General features: G+C 49.7%; 2 protein-coding genes across 2 annotated transcripts in view; both read right to left on the minus strand.

Annotated features, from left to right (window-relative positions):
* The window catches only part of eif2ak3 (eukaryotic translation initiation factor 2-alpha kinase 3), a 35,845-nt gene extending 22,852 nt beyond the window's left edge, over nucleotides 1-12,993 (minus strand). Inside the window, exon 1 of the mRNA XM_035416700.1 lies at nucleotides 12,400-12,993. Coding sequence (XP_035272591.1) covers nucleotides 12,400-12,692 — 293 coding nt within the window. The 5' untranslated portion in view covers nucleotides 12,693-12,993. The remainder of the gene's footprint in view (nucleotides 1-12,399) is intronic.
* Nucleotides 12,994-17,929: 4,936 nt separating this feature from the next.
* The window catches only part of rpia (ribose 5-phosphate isomerase A (ribose 5-phosphate epimerase)), a 6,959-nt gene continuing 3,723 nt past the window's right edge, over nucleotides 17,930-21,165 (minus strand). Inside the window, exons 7-9 of the mRNA XM_035419600.1 lie at nucleotides 20,650-20,791; nucleotides 20,425-20,524; nucleotides 17,930-20,300 (exon numbers count right to left, since the gene is read on the minus strand). Of these exons, the coding sequence (XP_035275491.1) occupies nucleotides 20,203-20,300; nucleotides 20,425-20,524; nucleotides 20,650-20,791 (340 nt within the window). The 3' untranslated portion in view covers nucleotides 17,930-20,202. The remainder of the gene's footprint in view (nucleotides 20,301-20,424; nucleotides 20,525-20,649; nucleotides 20,792-21,165) is intronic.

Consider the following 21,165-nt stretch of genomic DNA (forward strand, 5'->3'; position numbering starts at 1 on the left):
AAGTTCCAAACCTGCGCCTAAACACCCCCTTTACTCCTCTTCTGCAAATGGGGAGCATTCATATATCCTGGACATGTGAAAGGTTCATATGTACAGGTAGATAGTTCACTTTGTTGTACGTCGCTCTGGATAAGAGCGTCTGCCAAATGCCTGTAATGTAATGTAGAGCTCAGAGTAGCAAAGCTGGATCCTGTACTGACCTGTAAAGTTTTGGTCTCGCTGTAAGAGGCTGGGTGTGGCGCGGGGGGGGGGGGGGGGGGGGTACGGGGGGGGGGGGGGGGGAGGCTAATCAAACTGGAGCTGAATTAAGGAAGTGGGGGCATCTGGTAAGAGAAAGACCTTCAGAAAAACTAACTGTAGCAGAGACACAGAAGCGTGTGCATGCACATACTCTCACCCCCTCACGCACACGCACACGCACACGCACACACGCACGCAGACTGCCTCCTGTACTCCTAAGCTTAGACTCTGTGTTTACTCAAACAATCCCTTCAATCTGCTGCGGTTACCACGGCAGCGCTGAAGTTAAACTGAGGCAATGATTCTGGATTAAGCGACACTGGGACTCTGGGATCAACAGGCAGATAAATATCAACCTGGAACCGACGAGCCTAAGAGAGAGATCTAGACTATCTCTCTCTCTGCTTCAGGTCCTGGCACGGACGCCCACGGAAACCGTTTCCACGGCAGCAGCGACCACGGCGACTGCAGGTGTGCGGCGAGCCGAGGCTCCCAGGTACGCGGACGCGACGGACTCTTATTCGCGGTTGCAGAGAGAGAGAGAGAGCTCTGCCGCGATTTAACAGCCACCGCTTTACAGAGGAAGTCCTCCTGCCCCTAGCCCCGCCCACTACCTCAGCCCCGCCCTCCCGTCACAGCCCTGTCCCCTACCTCAGCCCCGCCCCCTACCTCAACCCCGCCTCGTACAAAATGCAGACACAACAGCTTAGGCAAGTTCCCGCTTTCGCTTTAAGGTGACCTTTGAACTCTCCTCGCCTCAACACCAATTAAAATGACGTATAAAGCAAAAGCAAAAGCAAAAACCCTAACAAAAAACCCTAACAAAAAAATAATAAATGACAGCACTCAGAGCTGGCTCTTCTCGTCCAATCTGGTCTCCGGGTTCCGCTCGGCCAATCACACGGCTGCTCTCCGGGTTACCACCCAAGGCTGTGTTTCGCCCGGCGAAAGAGCGGGAAAGAGAGGATCTGTGTACCGGATGAACCGCGCCGCCGGCCGCGCCGCCAGCCTGGGGGGCCGCGGGGGGGGGGGGGGGGATTAGGGATATCCACGGCAGGAAGACACAAACGGGAACACGCAACTAGTGCTTCTCCTCACTCTCCCGCCCTTCCTCTTTCCCTCCCTCTCTCCCTCTCTCCCCCACTCTCTCCTTCCCTCCACGTGGGTTCCTGTTGCCCCACAAACTCAGACGTGGTGAAGTGCTGTGCTAACTTTTGAAGATGCACTTCTGGCTGCACATGGAGGGGACGGGGGGGGTAATTGGGGTATGGGGGGGTGGAGGTTCCCATTCATCAAAAACCAAAAACAAATGTCATAGAAAGTGTAATGACATTAATGTCAGGTAACGTCTAGCGTGCCGTCAGAATCTCTCACTGACCCAGCACACTGACCCAGCACACTGACCCAGCACACTGACCCAGCACACTGGACCCGGCACACTGACCCAGCACACTGGACCCGGGCGCCGGGCGGGAGACGCTGGTCCAGACTGAACCGCCCCTGCAGTAAAAAGCTCATCCCTGCCCGCATGCCCACCCTGCCGCAGTCACCCCCCCCCCCCCCCAAACCACACCCCACCTTAAACACGCCGTAAACTCCTCTCTCTCTGCAGTAACCCAGCCCTAAAACCATGGGAGGGGGGCTGGTGAGCTTGCACACAAACATAAACCCCCCCCCCCCCCTTCCCGAAACACACACACACACACTGCACGCCGCCCCAGACTCCCAGCTCAGACGCGGCTAAATCAAAACTCTGGCACACTCCGCTCCTCCGCTCTCATTGGCTGCCGGCCGGACTCTCTCTGTGTGGCTGATTCGTTGTTGCTAAGCAGTGGGGAGCCAACTGCAGAGAGGTTCAATGGGTCCTAGTGTCTGTCCGAGCCTCTTCACCTCTCACTCTCTCGCTCTCGCTCTCTCCCTTTCCCTTTCCCTGGCTCTCTCCTCCCCTTCCCTCCCTCCCTCTCTCCCTCTCTCCCTCTCTCCCTCTCTCTCTCTCTCTCTCTCTCTCTCTCTCTCTCTCTCTCTCTCTCTCTCTCTCTCTCTCTCTCTCTCTCTCTCTCTCTCCCTCTCTCCCTCTCTCCCTCTCTCCCTCTCTCCCTCCCTCCCTCCCTCCCTCCCTCCCTCCCTCCCTCTCTCTCTCTCTCTCTCTCCTCCGCCCAGTGCGGCAGTTCGGCAGGGTGTGTTTTCTGCAACAACACCGGCGCACGCTGCCTGACCACTGTGGCTCTCCCTCGCTGCTCAGACCAGCCCAGAGCCGCGATGCTCACAAACCCACCCGCAGCCCCCACCAGAGCCGCGATGCTCACAAACCCACCCGCAGCCCCCACCAGAGCCGCGATGCTCACAAACCCACCCGCAGCCCCCACCAGAGCCGCGATGCTCACAAACCCACCCGCAGCCCCCACCAGAGCCGCGATGCTCACAAACCCGCCTGCAGTCCACACCAGAGTTCAGCGCCGCTGCCACAAGACTCCACTGGGGAAAAAAAAACATTTTTAAGTTTGAAGTTCATCAGAAAGTGGAAGCCTGTTTCATTGGCAGCAAGAGCTCCTCAAACCAGGAATATGTCAACAATAACAAAACATTTAATAAAGTAAAGCTACTGAAATTTTTTAAATAAAATGTTATTTATGTATATAGAGAGACACACAGACATGAAATGTGCAGATAACCAAACAGTGTCCAACTCCTGTTAGCTTTTTGTGCATGCGTGTGTGTGCGCGCGCGTGTGTGTGAGAGAGTGTACAGAAGAATCTGATGAACACCCCCTCCCCCCCCACCCCGATGCGCAGTCCCACCTGTGTCCACCTGCACAGCTAGTTTGGGGACAGGCTGCTATTAATAAAACTCACAACTTTCCCTGGTTACAGAGTTTTCCGTCGGAAACAAAACAAGGACACGAACTCCATCCCTGCCTCAATCTATCCATCCTTTCATCCACCCCTCCCTCCCTCCCTCCATCCACTCGCTCCTCTCCGCTCAGACGCGCCGAACTCAAATTCCAAACACTCCCCCCCCCACCCCTCCCCCACCTCCTCCTCCCGTCTAATTGGCTGGCTAGTCGCGGGGATCGGTGCGCTTGATTCGCTGTTGCTAAGCAGTAGGCAAGCGGGAGCGAGACGGCTGACAGGTCCCTGTGCCAGACGGCCCGTGTGAAGCGTTGCCGTGGGGACACGAGGGAAGGCGGGAATCAGTGTCAGCCTACGCGTCTCAACTCCCCCCCCCCCCCCCCCGCCCAATCCCCTCGAGGTCCCGCATTACCGCCATGCAAGTGGGGCAAATTCTGTGCCACGACATCACAGCAGGTTTGTAAACAGACACTAGAAGGAAAAAAGGAAGAAAAAAAAAAAATAATAAAAGAAGGAATTAGCCGCCTTTCCGCGCCGCTGCACGAGGACTTTCACTCGCCGGGAACTTTTGAGGAAAGTTTCGGCGCCAGGAGACGGGTTCACGCAGACGGTGTGTGTTTATAGAGCCTCGCTACGAGGCGACCCGAAACGCCGCGGCCGTGGCGACCGGCGGACGGGCAGACGGTCACGTGCGCGTGCGTCCGCCGTACCGCGAAAAAGCCCTGCCACGCGCCCCCCGTCCCTTAGCCCGCCGCTCGGCTAGCACAGAGCGCTCGCTCCAAGCGTTCATTCACACACAAACAACACTCAGCTCTCCCTCTCTGTTTCAGATGAATAAATAAATACATTTTTTGCTGTATTTATTTGAAATAAGTAGCTGGAACACTATAACTGGGAGTTTGCCTCGTCCCGGCAAGGTCTGGGGGGGGGCGGGGGGGTAAGGTTACTGTTGCTTTACCTTCTCATGAACACCACGAGTAATCTGTGCAAGTTGCTCTAGATAAGAGCGTTCGCTAAATGCCTAAACGTGACACGCAAACTGCCCACAGCTCCTGGCGAGCGATATGCCACTCATCAGATCAGCACCAAATCTCTCCTGTAGTACTTGGTGAGTGCACCAGCTGTTCCTTTCAACAGGTTGTACTTGCTGCCGCCCAGCCAGTAGTGCATCTTCAGTACGGTTTCCTCTTCAGCACGGCCTCTCTGCATGAACAGAGCTTCCAGCTGACCAGGACCCCTTCTGCTGGGGGAGCCACACGTCACAGGACCCCCGCTTTCCCCGGGAAACTCTCTCATCTCACCGCCCGCCCCCCCACCCGGACACTCACCTGTCCACCAGAGTCCACAGGTGTCCACTCCCACCAGCAGCCTGACTGTCGCTAACAGGGTGTGATTTCATCACCGGTGGGGGGGCCGGTTATTGGGGTAAGTGTGGCAGACAGTCAGCTTGCTTCTCTACTAACCGCGTTATCTCTCAGCCAGTTCTGCCACTTTTCAAACAGGGGCTGTTTTCGGCAGGAGGGCGTATCACTTCCTCTTAAAACAGCCGTGTGTACAGGCTGGGGTTGTGCTGGGGAAGTTTAGTTTGGGGAAGGGGAGGAGGAGCCAATGGGCCAAGCCAACAAAAAAAAAAAAAAAAGGGGGTCGGTCCACATTTAAAGGAGCCCCCATGCCCCCACCCCCTCCCCCCATGCATCTCACAGCAGTGAGTCCACTTGGTATTAAAATCTACTGGGGGTTAATCTAATCAACCATCTATTCAAATTCCTCCTTAAAAATCAGGCACCCAAGTAGTTTGTGGGACTGTGTGTGTGTGTGTGTGTGTGTGTGTGTGTGTCTGTACGCGTGTGTGTTTCTTTTAACCCCGGGTGATTGGACAGATGCTATTCTCACACCTGCTGCGACACCGAGCTGCTGCACAGTGGAATTAAACACACACACACACACACACACACACACACAGGGACACAGACACAGACACACACACACACACACAGTAGAAGCATAGAAGGGGGAGTGCATTTCTGCTGCAGGTTTATCAAGTTTTCATTAAGTTCCGTCTAACACGGCCAGCTCAAGATCAGCCGGTACAGCAGCATTTCAGAGATCTCCTTATTGCAAACTCTGTGTCTATTTATTTGATTGAAATTTTATGAATACTTTTAACTTGGAAGTCCCACCAGATTAAACTATACAAACAAGTCACACGATACAACAACAACCACACCACAATAAATCTTTTCGAAAAAAGAAACAAACAAAAAAAAAAAACAACAAAAACAACGATCGCCAATCAGCATTACAAAGCCCTCCCAGGAAACCGTGGCAACAGGGGATAAACAGGTTACGTGCGGCAGAGCGGTGCTCCGGTTCCCGCCTCCCCATTGGCTGGAAGGCTCCCTCACTCAAACTGACAAACCCCTGCGCCGATAACAGATGAGGGCTATTAGCAGAGACGCTAATCAGACGGGTGATGAAGTGCCGCGAGGAAGAGCGAGCGGGGTTCAGAGCGGAGAGACGGATGGACTCAGAAACCGCCACGAAACAACCGACGGATGTGCTGGAGAGAGGGGGGGGGGCACTGTGGGGGGGGGCGGGGGGGGGACCCTGTGGGGGGGGCGGGGGGGGGGGTTTTGAAGTAAAAATTAATTTAAAAATGATTTCACCCAAACTCTGAGGGGAAAAACCGTTGGACTGCCACCCGTTAACAAAACCAGGCCCATGAACTATCGGCAACCAATCAGCAGCCGAGTCCACTTATGACCACCGCCAGGTCAAATACACAAACCGCCAGGCACACAAAGCCACACGATCCATTCCACAGCGAGGTGAAGGAGCGGTCCGTTAGATCAACCTAACCGCGGCCAGCTAAACCCGCCTGCAGTCAGCCAACCGCCAGACGGGTTAACGAAGCGCCACTCGACCAATAACCACAACGCTCTCGCCATTCCCGCCATCCTGGCGGCTGCATCGCTAGTTAGCGGTAAAGAGGCCCGGGACTCGTCCGGAGCGGCGGTCTTAATGGAGTCGCGCGTCGACTTTCATCCCATCACCACCGGCCCCGACACCTTCCCAGCACTGTGATTGGCTGCAGACGGGTAAACTACTTCCTGTCCTGCGGCACGTATAACCGCTGCCGCTTCCAGACCTGACGCCCTCGTCAGTCCAGCCGTAAACACGCAGGTCTGGGCGTGGTTTTCATCACCTTTTACATCATCACCTGCCCCAGGATCCAACACTGTCCACTTTTCAATAGATGAGGGGGCGGGGGGGGGGGGGGTGGTACGTTCTAAAATATAAACGGGTCATCCGGTTGGGCACCAATAGCTGGGGACCTGTACAGAAACACTGCACTCAGTGAAGGCGTGTTCAGTAAAATAACACTGGAAAATGTAGTCAACAGAAGACCGCAAAGATAATGTGAAAGGCCTGCAGTGACTAAGCAGTGAGTAGCTGGCTCCTAACACAGGATCAGCTGAGGAAGTGTCATTTCTAGAAGTGAAACACAAACACAGAAATGGAAAGTCAAACATTACGACGGGCGCTCAGCCCTACGCAAAACTCCCTCTCGGTCATTCGAAACGGGCACTAGGCGGGACTGCTCAAACAGGGTCCTGGCGGTCTGCAGTCCTCGAGTAAACACCTCTACCGGCCCGGTAGCGGTAAGCTGTATCACGCGGTCAGGTGATAGAGCCGCGGGCAAACACGGTGTCTGGGCCGCGAGGGCGGGGTCTCGGGGGGGGGGGGGGGAGAGGGTACGGTAAAGCCCCGCCCAAACCAGGCAGGGGTCACCTTACCCTGCAGACACAGGCACAGGTGTGGTCGTTAGGGCACCTGCAGGACACACGCTTACACACCAATGCTGCATGCACATGCATACATATACATGCGTGCACGCACCCACCAATGCCGCACGAACACACACACACACACACACACACACACACACAAATATGTGATTAGAATGTCAGGTGAACATTCCACTGCTGATGTCACAATCACTGCCGGTGACTGAAAGCAGTGGAGTTCTAGAACACTGACTTCTAGAAAGCAGTGGAGTTCTAGAACACTGACTTCTAGAAAGCAGTGGAGTTCTAGAACACTGACTTCTAGAAAGCAGTGGAGTTCTAGAAAACATGACAACCTTCCAAAAAAAAAAAAAAAAAAAAGGCCCCTTTCCCCCTTTCTGGGAGGGGCAGACTGTCCCGCAGAACACACCAGTGAGCCGAGAGAGCCCCTCATCATCCCTCCAGCTTCATAAAAATAAAAATGAAAATCACAGACGGCAGCTGAGAGCAGTAGACAGCTACAGAAAAAAAAAATGTCTGCAAGAGGAGGCTTTTGAAAGCAGGCTTAGGCGCTAATCAGTCGGGGATGAGAGACGTTTTTTCACTCCGGAGCTGGAGGAGTGCCCATCTCCTGTACGGCAAACTGTCTACAGCGGAGCGCGAGCTCTTTCAACAGGGGACAGCGAGCGCCGATGAATCGAGACAAAACCTTCAGCTCCGAAGCAGAACAAACGGAAGCTATTTCTGGGACAAACACCGACGCCCTTATAAGGACGCGTTGGGCGCTTTGGCGCGTCTGCTCCGCGGAGACGAGCGGTCGGACGCTGCTGTCGCGGCACACATCATCTACCTGTCCGCGCAGGTAAAGTCAAACACGGCCACCAGGTGGCGATACACAACTTGTCAGCCAACACACTGGAAGATTTTCATTGGCAGAACAACATTCCTCGTTTCATGTCACCATCGCTGACACATGAGGACTGCTCACTGTCCCAGGCTCATGACAAGCAGGCAATGCTGATGGTTGTTATTCCAAGCTTGGCCATTAATCTCTAGCTGGCAGCTTCTCTTTGAATAATACTGTGCTTTTTTAAAATCAGCGCCCTCTAGCGGCCTAGCAAAGTATGCATTCTGGAGTAGCTTTGCCTTGGATTCTTATGTACTTCGAGCAATGGGTAAAAAGTAGGGTGCAAGGCCAGAAACTGGGATATTCAGACATTTGGATACCCCGGCTGCCCCCCACCCCCAAACAAAATAAATAAATAAATAAAAGAGGAAACCAGAATAACAACACACCAGTGTGCAATCAAACTGCGTTTTAAAATTAGTTTCCTTTCACGCGTCTTCCTCGATGCACGGTGATACTATGATATCCTTAAACTTCATGCTGAACTCGAGGATGAAAAATGCATCTATAAAAACAGCAATGAAACCACATCATCAATGTGCTTTCTGAATTTTTATTTTTATTACGTACCATGTTTAAAATGGTACCCTTACATAAAAATAATTAACCCTGGTAATGACAATTGACATGACACATAATCCACATGTGACCTGCCGCTGCCATCAACAGAGCCAAGATGGCTTCATCAGCGGAGCCAAGATGGCTTTTCTTCCACGTGTAGCCTGTTGCTGCATTTACAATCAAAACAGAGCGAAAATGGAACCCGAAATGGACTTTTGCCATCGGTGACCACACACACAAAACTCCTTCAATGCCAAACTCAAAATTATAAAGTCTCTCCCACAACAATCAGTAAATAATGAACCTACCACCAGGTGTTCAGTAAAAACTGAACCAACTAAATCTCAACTGTGTTCAGAAAATCCAAATGATCATCAGTGTTCAGTAAAGCTTAAGGTTTCTGAGAGTTCAGTAAAGCTGAAGGATTCAGTGTTCAGTAAATCTGAAGGATTCTCGGTGTTCAGTACAGCTGAAGGATTCTGTGTTCAGTACAGCTGAAGGATTCTCAGTGTTCAGTAAAGCTGAAGGATTCTCAGTGTTCAGTACAGCTGAAGTATTCTCAGTGTTCAGTAAATCTGAAGGATTCTCAGTGTTCAGTAAAGATGAAATATTCCCACAGCGTTCAGCAAAGATGAAATATTCCCACAGCGTTCAGTAAAGCGGAATCATTATCGCTCCTGCATTCACAGCATTCAAACCGTATGTAGGGGCTTTGCCCCGCGTTGGGCTCATCAGCACGGGGCTCCGAGTTTCACTCTTAATTCCCGGCACGGCCGACGGGGTTTAAGAAGGTATCAACCCATCCGGAGCCAGGGGGGCCGGGACGATGCTCGTTTAGGCAGAGAACACTTTTTAAGTTCCTAATGAGGACCCGGAGAGAAAGCCTCCGCACCGCGCAGCGCTGACCAGCCGAATTACACTTCGCTGTGAAACAGAACTCAATGAGTAGGTTGGGGGGGGGGGGGGGTACGCTGGAAATTGGCCCGAGTGCGGAGAAAGCAAGCCGTGGGGACGCCGTGAGGACTTGGACAGGAGAGGGCAAGGAATACGGCCTCCAACCCCGCGCTCGGACCCCCGCCCCCCCCCCCCCCCCCCCCCCCCCCCCCCCCAGGTTTTGCTGGCAGACGGGATTAGCCTCTCCGCTGAGCGGTTGAGGGTAGAGCCAGAGGTCAGACGTCTGGGGAGAGAGAGAGAGGCATCCCCGCTCAGCAACGCCACAGTGAGCCGCAACCCCCCCCCCCCCCCCCCCCCGCCCTGCCCTGCCCCGCCCCGCTCTGGTCACCGGCTCCACAGTGCCCCGTGTGCCTCTAAGCTGTGAGCGGAGTCACCGTCACACCCAGCCAATGAGCACGCTCAGAAACCTGCACACTGCCACACCCAGCCAATGAGCACGCTCAGAAACCTGCACACTGCCACACCCAGCCAATGAGCACGCTCAGAAACCTGCACACTGCCACACCCAGCCAATGAGCACGCTCAGAAACCTGCACACTGCCACACCCAGCCAATGAGCACGCTCAGAAACCTGCACACTGCCACACCCAGCCAATGAGCACGCTCAGAAACCGGCACACTGCCACACCCAGCCAATGAGCACGCTCAGAAACCTGCACACTGCCACACCCAGCCAATGAGCACGCTCTCAGAGAAACCTGCACACTGCCACACCCAGCCAATGAGCACGCTCAGAAACCTGCACACTGCCACACCCAGCCAATGAGCACGCTCTCAGAGATACCTGCACACTGCCACACACTTAACCTTAACACACACCTCTCCCACTCCCAGCAAACCAGCACTCTGAACACACACTCAAGGGCTGCACACACTCACACTCAGTACATACAACCACTCATATGCTCAATAACACACACACACACACACACACACACCTACTCCGTGTACACACACAGTAAATTTGTAAAGGACACGTGGTATAACAGGTTGGGACCTCACCTGGAAAATAGAATCCCACTCTTAAAACTTCCAGTCCCAAAAAAGCTACTGCTGTGGCACCCAGGTGTCAAACTGAAGAAAAGTTTGCCTTTTCAAACATGCCCTGGATAAAATGTGGGTCTTTTATAATGCTACCTCTGTGCTACATCAGCATAGGGTCTGCCTCGCCCACCTGCAACTAGATGGATGGCAGCTCTTCAGTCACCTGCCATACCAACAGACCACTGAATCTCAGATACTCCTTTTTAAAAGCTCACAAATATACGTTATACCAGTACATGCAAAAGCACAGATGGTCACCCACTGAAAGTTTCTCAAGATACTGGAGAATGGTGATATCACAGTTGCAGTAGGTGCAGTGCCCTTGAAAAGCATCTTTTCACCAATTAGCCACACCCTTCTGCTCCAAGTGAACGTCTTAAGAGATTCCATCAGCCTCAGACACAGTTTAGCCCGTGGAGTCATCAAAGTACAATGCCACTACATGCAAAGAAATAATAAAAAATAAAAACAAAAAACGATTTAAAAAAACATGTCACACCTAGACAAAATAAAAGCTGCAAGATATCAGTTTCTAAAAAACAAAAAAGTTTAACTGAACCATAACATGGTGCTTCCACTGTGAGAAAATATCCACTTATAAAACCATTCAAAAAATAATTATTGTCCCTGTAGCAGAGTGCATAATGTACTTAAGTTCGGTGACGCGGAGTGTTTACCGTTCGGGGAGCTAGAGTAATCCTGGGAGGTGTTATTACATTCTGACATCAATTTGAGTGAATATTCAATAATGTGGATCGTTGTTAAGAATGAATAAGGACGTGGCGTTTTTATTGCCTGAATGAAGTGCGGCTCAACAGCCGCTGACACGCGGAGTGCCATCACAGCAACACCAGGTGAGGCTGCCAACTGCCGCGCGAATGCTCGACATCAAATTCTGCCGCTAGCTTGCCCGACAGACAGACCACACTTATCACCGCAGTCTCAACAAAACAGTAAGTACTTCCTCTGACTTGACGCAACTTAATAAAAAATAACGGCTGGGGAATTGAATTTTGCGCGTGTATGGCACGCTCCGCTGCGCTCGAACTTCTTCAGCCGCAACTCTCGTCTCGCGGCTCAGTGTTCGACCCAGATTCGCCCCGTGTGGCCGTTGATCCAGTTCAGCAGACAGACTTATCTTTGGTAGGCTACACGTCCTTGCCTTGATATGGCCAAGGGGACAGCATTAGCAACCTATCTACAACTTTCAAAAAAGAAAAGGGCGTCACGTTACAGGGCAACTAGATGAACTTCACATGTTGTTATTCGCAATATGACTATGTGCATAGAAGCATACCACATACAAGTAAACTGGTTCCGTTCAAGTTAGGGTCATCCGTAACCATGAAAGCAAACGCGCGGTTCCAACTTGTCAGAACCTTCCGAAAAACATGCCCAACGTCCACGTCCAGTTGTTAAAAACATGTCTCGAGCACCACTACTCTGCAGCAGGTCCCACTTCCTCGGCAGAGACCTCGTGCTGCTGGCTCGCGCTATGCCAGTTCACACCCTGTGCTCATGCGCTTCAAAACAATCGGCAATGTCAGGGAATGAAAGTCAAAATTCTGCACTACAATGATCATATCTAGCGATATTCTGACATGTAAAGCGCTGCATCTGACATTAAATTAACTGTACACAAACTGTCGAATGAAACAAACTCGCGTTGAAAATAGTTGTCGATCAGCAAAGTTGTCTTAAAATCACGGCCAGCAAGCTATTCAACGTTTGCATGCTTATCCATCGATATCTGCTAGATTAAGATTCTGCATTAAGCATGTTTTTGCAAATTATGTAAACTACAAATAATATTATATTATCTTGCACGTAAATGACAAGCGTGTTAGCCAGAGCTAGCTGTGGTGTTTTTCACAACTTCCAACAAGTGTAGGAGGAGCTCGCCAACATCCGCTCTGCAAAGGAAGATACTGCAGCCCCCAACATAACATACAGAAAGTAACGTTACAACAGTTCAACTTGGTCATACAATGTAGCCAAATCACCCAACTACTTTTAAAACAGAAGTGCCTCGCCAGTTGACAGCAGGCTAACTTGCCTTTTCAAGCCTTCATCGCAGTCAGTTTGCCCGGAAAACTCATCGCCGTCTCCGGCCGCCCCGTTCTCGTCGTCTTCAACAGTTACATCTCCGGTAACGGGAGCGCCAACACTTTCCAAACCCCGCTCCATAACACTAGGACCATCTTCGGCCGTTTCTGACCCCAGGGCGGTGGCGGTTGCTGGCTCTCTCCCGACAGAGCCTTGAGTTTGAGAAGTCCCGGTTAGCGCTTTCAGTAACAACAGGAGCACAAGCGAAATGCTCACGTTTCCAAACTGAAAACCCTTTTCCATTTGTGAGAATGGCACATTAGTGAAGAAAACCTGATGTAGCTAGTGAGGTGTAAAAATCGTTTTTATATAAAAGTAGAAAAAAAGAAATATTATGTCGTTAAACGGAATTGTTCTTGTTTTCCCCTCCCCACGTCTATGCTAAGCAAAACATAAACAGCCGCTAGGGCACCATAATATTCCCTTTATACTTGACTGTAAAGACTGCCTTAGCAACGGTCTGCCCACCCTGTTTCCATACACGCATTGGACAGAGATTTTTGCAAGTTTCGGGAAAATTGCATGAGTCGCAATCTAATTGCACGCCAGGTTTGTCACTCTCAAATGCTCGCTTACTAATCAACACTTGGTTGCGCAAGCCGATTGTCACTCATAGAAGAATCCGGAATTATGGTCAGCCCATCAAACATTGAAAGCAATTGGCTGCCCGCTCTGTCAATCAGGCGCACATTGGTCGCAGGCATTGAGAGGTCGGCCAACCAAAGAGAAACCAATGGGAAGAGTTTTCAACTATTGGGGCCATGTATTGGCTTGTAATCGGACGATTGTGACCAGTGAGGGCGACCGTTCGGGCCCTAAGAAGATAATTGGTGTTTTTACGCGGACCGCGAAATAATGCCAAATCTTCATTGGACATAAGTGCCCGTCAATCAAAGTCGTTGCTACGGGAGAATTTGTGACTGAGGGTATTTGTTGCCGTGCCTTCGAGGTTCTCCTTTCTGATTGGATAACAGAGGAAGGCGATGGAAACATCTACGTGGCTGCTACGGAGGGAGCAATCCTGTTGCTCCGGGAGCCATTGCGGATACCGTAACCCAAGGGGGACATTCAGAATTTATTTTCGCCACTTTAACCTGTTCGCTGCCGGTGCAACAAATCCTGATTGATATCAAGAGATGTTCCAGCCTGAAATATTCTATTTTTACTTTATTTTTTTACTGAATGAAAATAATAACTTTAAATCATCCTATCTTTTGCTCGTCAGCCCCATCTTTTACGTATTTTGGATGACTTTGTAAATCGTTTGGCTCATTTCATTTTGCTGATAAGTGTGTGGATAATGATTAGCCAAGGAAATGGCTCGATAAATCAATCAAGGCAGCCAAGTAATTTGCTCAGCAAATTCCGACATATGTTATCCTGTAGCAAATACGTTTAAATCTTTCGCTAATAGCCTTATTTTAAAACCGAAGTGAATTAGAAGTGTTTTCTGTTTATTTGCAAAGATTGCCTAAGGCAAAACTCCAGTGATCCAGAAAAATAAAACAAATGCTCAAATCATGTAGGCTGTACAAAAACTTCTTGCAGCTCCTGATGTGCACGGAATTGTGGGTGTAAATACTTTCCACATGCAATTAACTGCTGAAAGTCACAGTCCATGTGAATGTAGTAAACAAATTAAAAAAACATTAAACTTGGTATGAAAAAAAAAAAACCATGCTCTTGAGTCACGTGCCTAGCCAATGTCCATCCACTTACTTCAAGATTAAGAGCCAACATTACAAAACACTACAGTTCATTTTCACACTTAATATACAAAATCACCATTAATGCAAGGTTTTTATTCAGTTTCTTATTTTGATTATGCATTTATGAAAAACCATTAATGATATGCAGATTTTGCACACATTAAAACACCAGGCCTAATAATTTTTTATTAGGGTTTTTTGTCCCATAGCTCTTGCCCAATTGCACAAATTGCTAAAATTTACATTCAGAGTATTTAATGCATACCTGCAAATGCCAACCTCAACATGGCTGACCAAAGCATTATTTTTATACACTTGCAGTGGAATTGCTTGAAGCGACAGAGTGTCACCTCTGATCCCTGCACGTCTCCACACGGCTGTCTCTGTAAGTGCCAGGATTTGTCGCATGCTCCCCCCAGGGGCGTTCAGTTATTTCCAGTGAAAAAAACCCGCTATCGCTTGTTGAATGTGACATCGCCCAGCACGCCCCCTTCAGATTATAAACGAGCCCAGGCTGGCATCACATGGTGCACAGAACCCCCCCCCCCCCACCCCCCACCCCCCACGGTCACACTGCAAACCCGCACTCAGAGGAAGTTGCAAAGGCTGCTGGGATATGTGCAGAGGGGAGCAGTCGGCGTCGTAGCTGCGGTGCGCGGCGGCCATCCCTGTGGACCCTACCCTGCAGATGAACAGAGGAAGGGAGGTGTTTTCAGACGGGGGGGATGGAGGGAAAGACGAGAAAGAAGAGTGAACTGGAAGAGGGCTGTCACAACACCTTACTTAGACACTCCCCAGCTTGGATGGTGACACCGCACCCCCCCCCGCCCCCTCCGCCCTTGACACGGAGAAATCACTGGGAAGCACGACACCGTTCCCCTCGGATCCACTCCCAGGTTTTCCCAGAATGACTGGGCCTCCTGTCTCGCAGAGAACACCTCGGAAATGCCCGGGGGGGGGGGGGGGGGGGGGGCCTTGCGAACTTGCAGGAGCCCAGCAGTAGGCTGTATGTTAAAGGGGCGGCTGTAACGTGCGCGCGAGTCACGGTGTTCGAGATTACGGTCAATATTTACACACTGCCAGATATTCAAATACATGTATTTTTAAAGGTAACCTTTTAAAACAGTTAAATATTTTTGCAATTTTACTGTCAACTCATGCAGTGCACATAAACTTACCGCAAAGCCTAATAAACCACACCACTTTTAAATGATATATACATTTAAAAATAAAAAATATGCAGGTTTTACATCTTGACGTGTCTCCTTGATCCGTGTCTCAGCAAAAACGCACAGCTCCCTCGATGCCGGCTTCCTACACTTAACACCAAAAATGTGATGCTGTGGACACAGGGTGTATGCATAATATGAAGACAACGCGAGGGTTAACACAGCTGATTACAGGTAACCTGTCCCTCCAATCTGATCTGAGCTGCTGAATTAGAAGGTCCAGCAGACCCCACAGCTCTCCGGGACCATAGGCAGGGAGCCCCGTGCTAGAGGGCTGCTCTTACAGGTAAATACCTTCTCTCACGCTGTCAGGTGGTGCCGAGCCTCCTGTTCACCTGCGGCCATTGTGAGGCGACATCGTGGACTCCACCCTCTCTGCTCCCGTATCACATGATCGGGGGGATAACCGCAGGATGTCAGCGCAAGGACATCGAGCGCAATGCAAACTGTGCGGTCAGACACGCTCGAGCCGTGGAACGCGGTGGAAGGCGTGCGGCAGGCCCCATGACCGTTACACAGCTCCAGAAGGCTGTTGCTAAGCAAAGAGGCCTGTTTGCTCTGTCTCAACTGGGGAGCCTTTGCGTGAAACACCGGCACTGAATGCAAATGAACCCGAATGTAGATTAGTGGTCTTTCAAGTTTTTTTTTATTTTAAATTTTTTTTTTTAAATAAAGTGAGTCCGTTCAAAGAAACAAGACAATTACCACCTCTTTGCTAAATGTGTCCAGGCAAACATTTTTTAGAAAATTGATTCATTAGCAAACTACACAAACTACAGCATTAAGTAAACGGTCTTGTTTTCTCAACCTGCTAGGCGATTTTAGCTGTTTTGGCTCCCTCTAGTGGTGTGTTAGTATTTTATTTTTAAAAAAAAATTTTTAAAGGCCTGTGTCGTTTTCCAAGTGCTCACAAATTCATTTAACTCTCAAGGACTTATCGTAATAAAAATCTGACTTCAAATAAAAAAAATGACCTGATTTCTTGGTTTTACTATTGCTTGGTCAACTGGTCATTCAAACAGTAAAGTAACCTGCCAATCTAGGTTGAAAAAAGCATGTTGGCATGAGAGCTTCTAATATCATGGAGAAAGAGCATGTCCTTTCGGAATACACATCAGCCAACACAAGGAAAAGGTCAATAAATGACAAGACAAGAAGTGGTTCCAGGTCTTGTATTAGCTGTGTGGTTGTAAAACAGGTCATTGTCATCATTTCTGGTACTCAACAATTCTCATTCTCGTGTATAAAAACTGAACAGAGGCAACAGTGTATATAATAGATATAATAGTGCCAAAAGAATTCCAAAATTGGTCTGAAAATACTGTCTAATTAAGAAAAAATCTCAGTAAAGAATGAAAATGAACAAGTCAGAAGGCCAAACAGGAGTCACCTGAGCCAACATAATTCAACATAATCTCTTAATCTCGTTAAAATTCAGGTGAACTCAAAGCAGCAGGTTACAGGCACAAAAGTAGAGAGAGAAATTAGTGCCAGAAATAGCCGAATGTGAATATCCATTTTAAAATCTGAATGAAAAAAAAAGTTAAGGATTTTGAAAAAATTAGCGTTTCAAATTTCCTCTCAAGATAACACACCACAAGTCCCAAGTTGTTAAATGTGAAATCAAACAGTAAAGACTCAAATTGTGCATTCAAGACTTCATGTTGAGAATACAAATACAAATCCAAATGTTAAATTCATATTCACAATGCAAAATGCATATTGAGCTACTTCTGGCACAACTTGCTCTTCACACTGAACATACACTACATGGCCAAAAGTATGTGACACCTGACATCCAACATCTCATCCAAAATTATGGGCATTAGTCCGGAGCTGGTCCACCCTTTGCTGCTCTAACAACAACCACTCTTCTGGGAAAGGTTTATATTAGCATTAGCATTGCTGCAGGGATTTGCTTCCATTCAGCCAGAAGAGCATTAGTGTAGTCGGGGCACTGATTGGGTGATTAGGCCTGGCTTGCAGTTGGCTTTCCAATTGATCCCAAAGGTGTTAAATTGTGTGCAGGCCAGTCAAGTTCTTCTGCACCGTTCAACAAAACCATTTCTATACGGACCTCGCTGTGTGCCCAGGGGCATTGTCACGTTGAAACAAGAAAGGGGCCTTCCCCCCAAACAGTTGCCAAAAAATTGGAAGCACAGAATCGTCTAAGATGTCACTGCATTAATATCTGCCTTCACTGGAACTATGGGGCCTAGCCCAAACCACGAAAAACAGACCAGCGGGTGTCCAGATACTTTTGGTCACACAGCGTAAGAGAAACGAGAAGTCAAAGGAGAGCGAGTCTCCCTGAGCACTGAACTCCACCCGTCAACTCTGGACTCAAAAACTGAGAACAGCTACTCCACATCCCTTAAAACATTTCTATTTTTAACCACGCAAGGTCAAGACAACCACGCTAAGGTCATCCAATCAAAATCCAGAGGGCATCACCGAAAACAATTTCCTCCCCGTAGTGCAAAAGGAAAACCGAAAAAACCAAACAAAACAAAACACGCAAGAAAGGTCTGGATTCAATAAGCATTTTGCAAACACCGACTTGTATTTAAATGGGTTTTTTTTTTTTTCCCCCCTTCACATAAAGTTTAGTGAGGCAATTTCGCTGGTCGTTAAACTCACTACACAGTGTTTGAAGGGGGAAAAAAAATAAATAAAAAATTTGCATTTAATCTTGACTACGAATTTGAAGTGAAATGTTTACTGAACGCAGGCCAAAGTCTAGCTGTTGAATAAGGGGGGGGAAGTGATGTCACAGGCAAAGCGCGTCACACAGAGCAGAAGACCGTTTTCCACACAAACAGCCATTCTTCGGTCCTCGGTGGAAACTTCATCAGCGGACTGCACATCACGGTGAGCCAAAGGCCACACCCAAAGCACTTACAGCAGGGGCGTCCCATCTTATCCGAAAAGGGCCGGTGTGGGTGCAGGTTCCTGTTTTAGCCCCCCCACTATCACACCTGAGTCTTCTTATCAAGGGCCTGATTAGACCGTGATTAGTTCATTCGTCGGATCAGGTGACTTGGCGCTGGGCTGTAACAAGAACCTGCACCCACAGATTGGACACCCCTGACTTACAGTGACGACAAGGCCAGAGACAGCCTCACGGTCCTGATAGGCCAGTAGCACCCAGCTCTCAGCCAATCAGAAACTGAGTAACACCTGATCTGATCAACTGCATACTGCCAAAGAAAAGGCACCTGTACATATAATTACAACGCGCAACAATTATTTTTCACTTTTTTCACGAAAACAACAAGTACAACATTTAAGGTATACACTCAGAACAATCACTTTGATACATTTGCACAACTTTGTCTAAATATTTAAATTCAGAAAAATGCATGTTGCCCAAGACATATTTCTCGTATGTCCTGTGTGGTATGCTCCAAACACGCGTACCTACCAAGACCACCACGTTTCAGACAGTGCCAATCGAACACCGAAAGCCTTGATCGCACGCTCTTGAGAAAGGATTTTGTTACATAAGGCTACAGCTAAACATTAACTCCAGATTCGTCTTCCAACAGGAGAACTATACCATTGACCACCACCTCAACACCAAAAACAAACAGGACATGCGTTCACGATTCATTCGTCCTGAGAAGGGACTTATCATCCATTTCCTGCTGCACCAGTAAGATCCTCAGTACCATATTAAATGTACATGTGACCAACATGAGCCCCTCCACCGGTGTACAGACTGAACAGGGTATCTTGAAGACAGTACCGAAACAAACTGACACTGGGGGGGGGGATAAAATACAGTAATTCCGTAGTGCGACTTCTGGTGAAGACAAAGCAACCACAAGAACTTACAACAAACGGACATTTCCACCTTGAGTAGGCGATTGAACCTGCGCCCTATTAAGGAGCAGGATGTAACCGAATCACCACGAGGAACAAACTTTAAGCGCACAGAAAAAACGCACAGATTAGAAGCAACAGCAGCGTACACATAAAGAAACACTTCGTTACGACAGGACAATCACAGAAATAATCACAGGGTCCCTGAAACACACAGTATAAAGGTCTCTGTAGGCTCGCTGTCCTCATCAGTGACGTTCGGGTCCAGCAGCAGTTAGGAGGCGTGAGTAGTTTTAAAATGGGGGATACACAGAGAAAAGGCACACACACACAGAGTGGACTGGCACTTATCTACAGCGCATAAACACACACACACACACACACACACACACACACACACACACACACACACACACACACACACACAGGCAATCAAAAAGGACAGGCCGCTCAAGGTGAAACGTGGAATGACAAGGCAAACGTAAAGAGAAAAGCGCGACGTTTCCAAACATTCAAACTTTGGACTCGTGCCGACGATATGAACTCGTTTGGATAAAGCTAAAAGACGCAAGATTAATGAGTAACTCCTGCTCAGCTGAGTCAATAAGGACGAGCGGGTTTAGGATTTGCGTGGATGCTCTCCGCACACGTTAAGACTCCGGATACGGAGGGGAGAACAGAGGTTGCTGCATGCCACAGTACTCCTCACACAAACTTGCTACCGCATGCTGATTTCATACAAGGGCCTCAGGTGACTGGTCGATGCAGAGGGCCTGGTGAGATGGCTTATGGGTAATAATGACGGTTAAAACTGTTCTGGCCTCCCCCTCCAGGTAGACCTCAGGGCTGGGGGTGGGGTTTGTGGGGTGGGCTTCTCATTTGTCCATATAGAGGAGGGGGTAGGGCGTGGTCTGTGGCACTTTGGGTGGAATGCTGGTTATAAGAGGGTGGGGCCGGGGGGCGGGGCTGGGTCAGAAAGGCCGGGGCCCCTCAGTGTATTGGGGGGTCTCTGATTCGGACGGTCCCGTCCTCCATCCCAAAGTACACCCGCTCCGCCATATCTACAAACAGACCCGTCTCCACCACACCTGGAGAGAGGGGGGGGGGGGGGGGGGGGGGGGGGGTGAGAGAGGAAACACCAAATAAGAGATGAGACGGTAAAGAGGGATAAAACGCCGGCTCCAGTGACCGCTCTGGCGGAACGTGACTCACCGGGAATCATCTTTATCGCCGTGTTGACCTCCTTCCAGTTGTGCGCCTTCTCAAACTTCCAGTCCAGGATGAAGTTGCTGTTGTCGGTCACCACAGGGCCCTGGAGGGCGGGGTTCAATGGAGTGAGTGACATTCACAGAGGACCAATGGGAGGGGCAGGGGGGGTAACGGACCAACAATCAAACAGCCAATCAGAAGGGTTCGTTGACCCAAACTCGGACGCACCGCTTTGCTGACGGCCATGCGCAGGGCCACCTCCCCGCCGAATCGCCGCAGGATCGCCCTGGTAACGGGCACGTACGCCATGGGGATGACCTCGATGGGCACGCCCTTCTTCCACTGCTGGCCCAAGGTACTGGAGTCCTTCCTGTGGGGGTGGGGAGGAGGGGGGTTACACACACCAGAAGCCCGCAACACATCCAGCTACCCCAACACCGAGTCCGGTTAAACCAGGGCCAGTGCCCGGCTTCTGCTCAAGCCGACCAATCACAGACCTCGATTCCTAACTGACGTTTTACATGGAGCTTGTGTTCATATTTCCCTGTCAAATACGGTACTTGTGAGCAGCAGTGTGTGTTTAGGGCTGTAGCTCCACACGAGGAAACTCCTCTCATTGTGTTACAGTCTGGCTGCACTGCGGTCTGTAATAATTTACTGTGTTCATTATGCGGTGAGTCACTCTCCGAAATGACTTCGTGTAAATGTCAATGTGACAGGGCCATGAGGGGGGAACAGAAGCTG

The sequence above is a fragment of the Anguilla anguilla genome, chromosome 5, assembly GCF_013347855.1.
Source record: "Anguilla anguilla isolate fAngAng1 chromosome 5, fAngAng1.pri, whole genome shotgun sequence".
Lineage (NCBI taxonomy): Eukaryota > Metazoa > Chordata > Actinopteri > Anguilliformes > Anguillidae > Anguilla > Anguilla anguilla.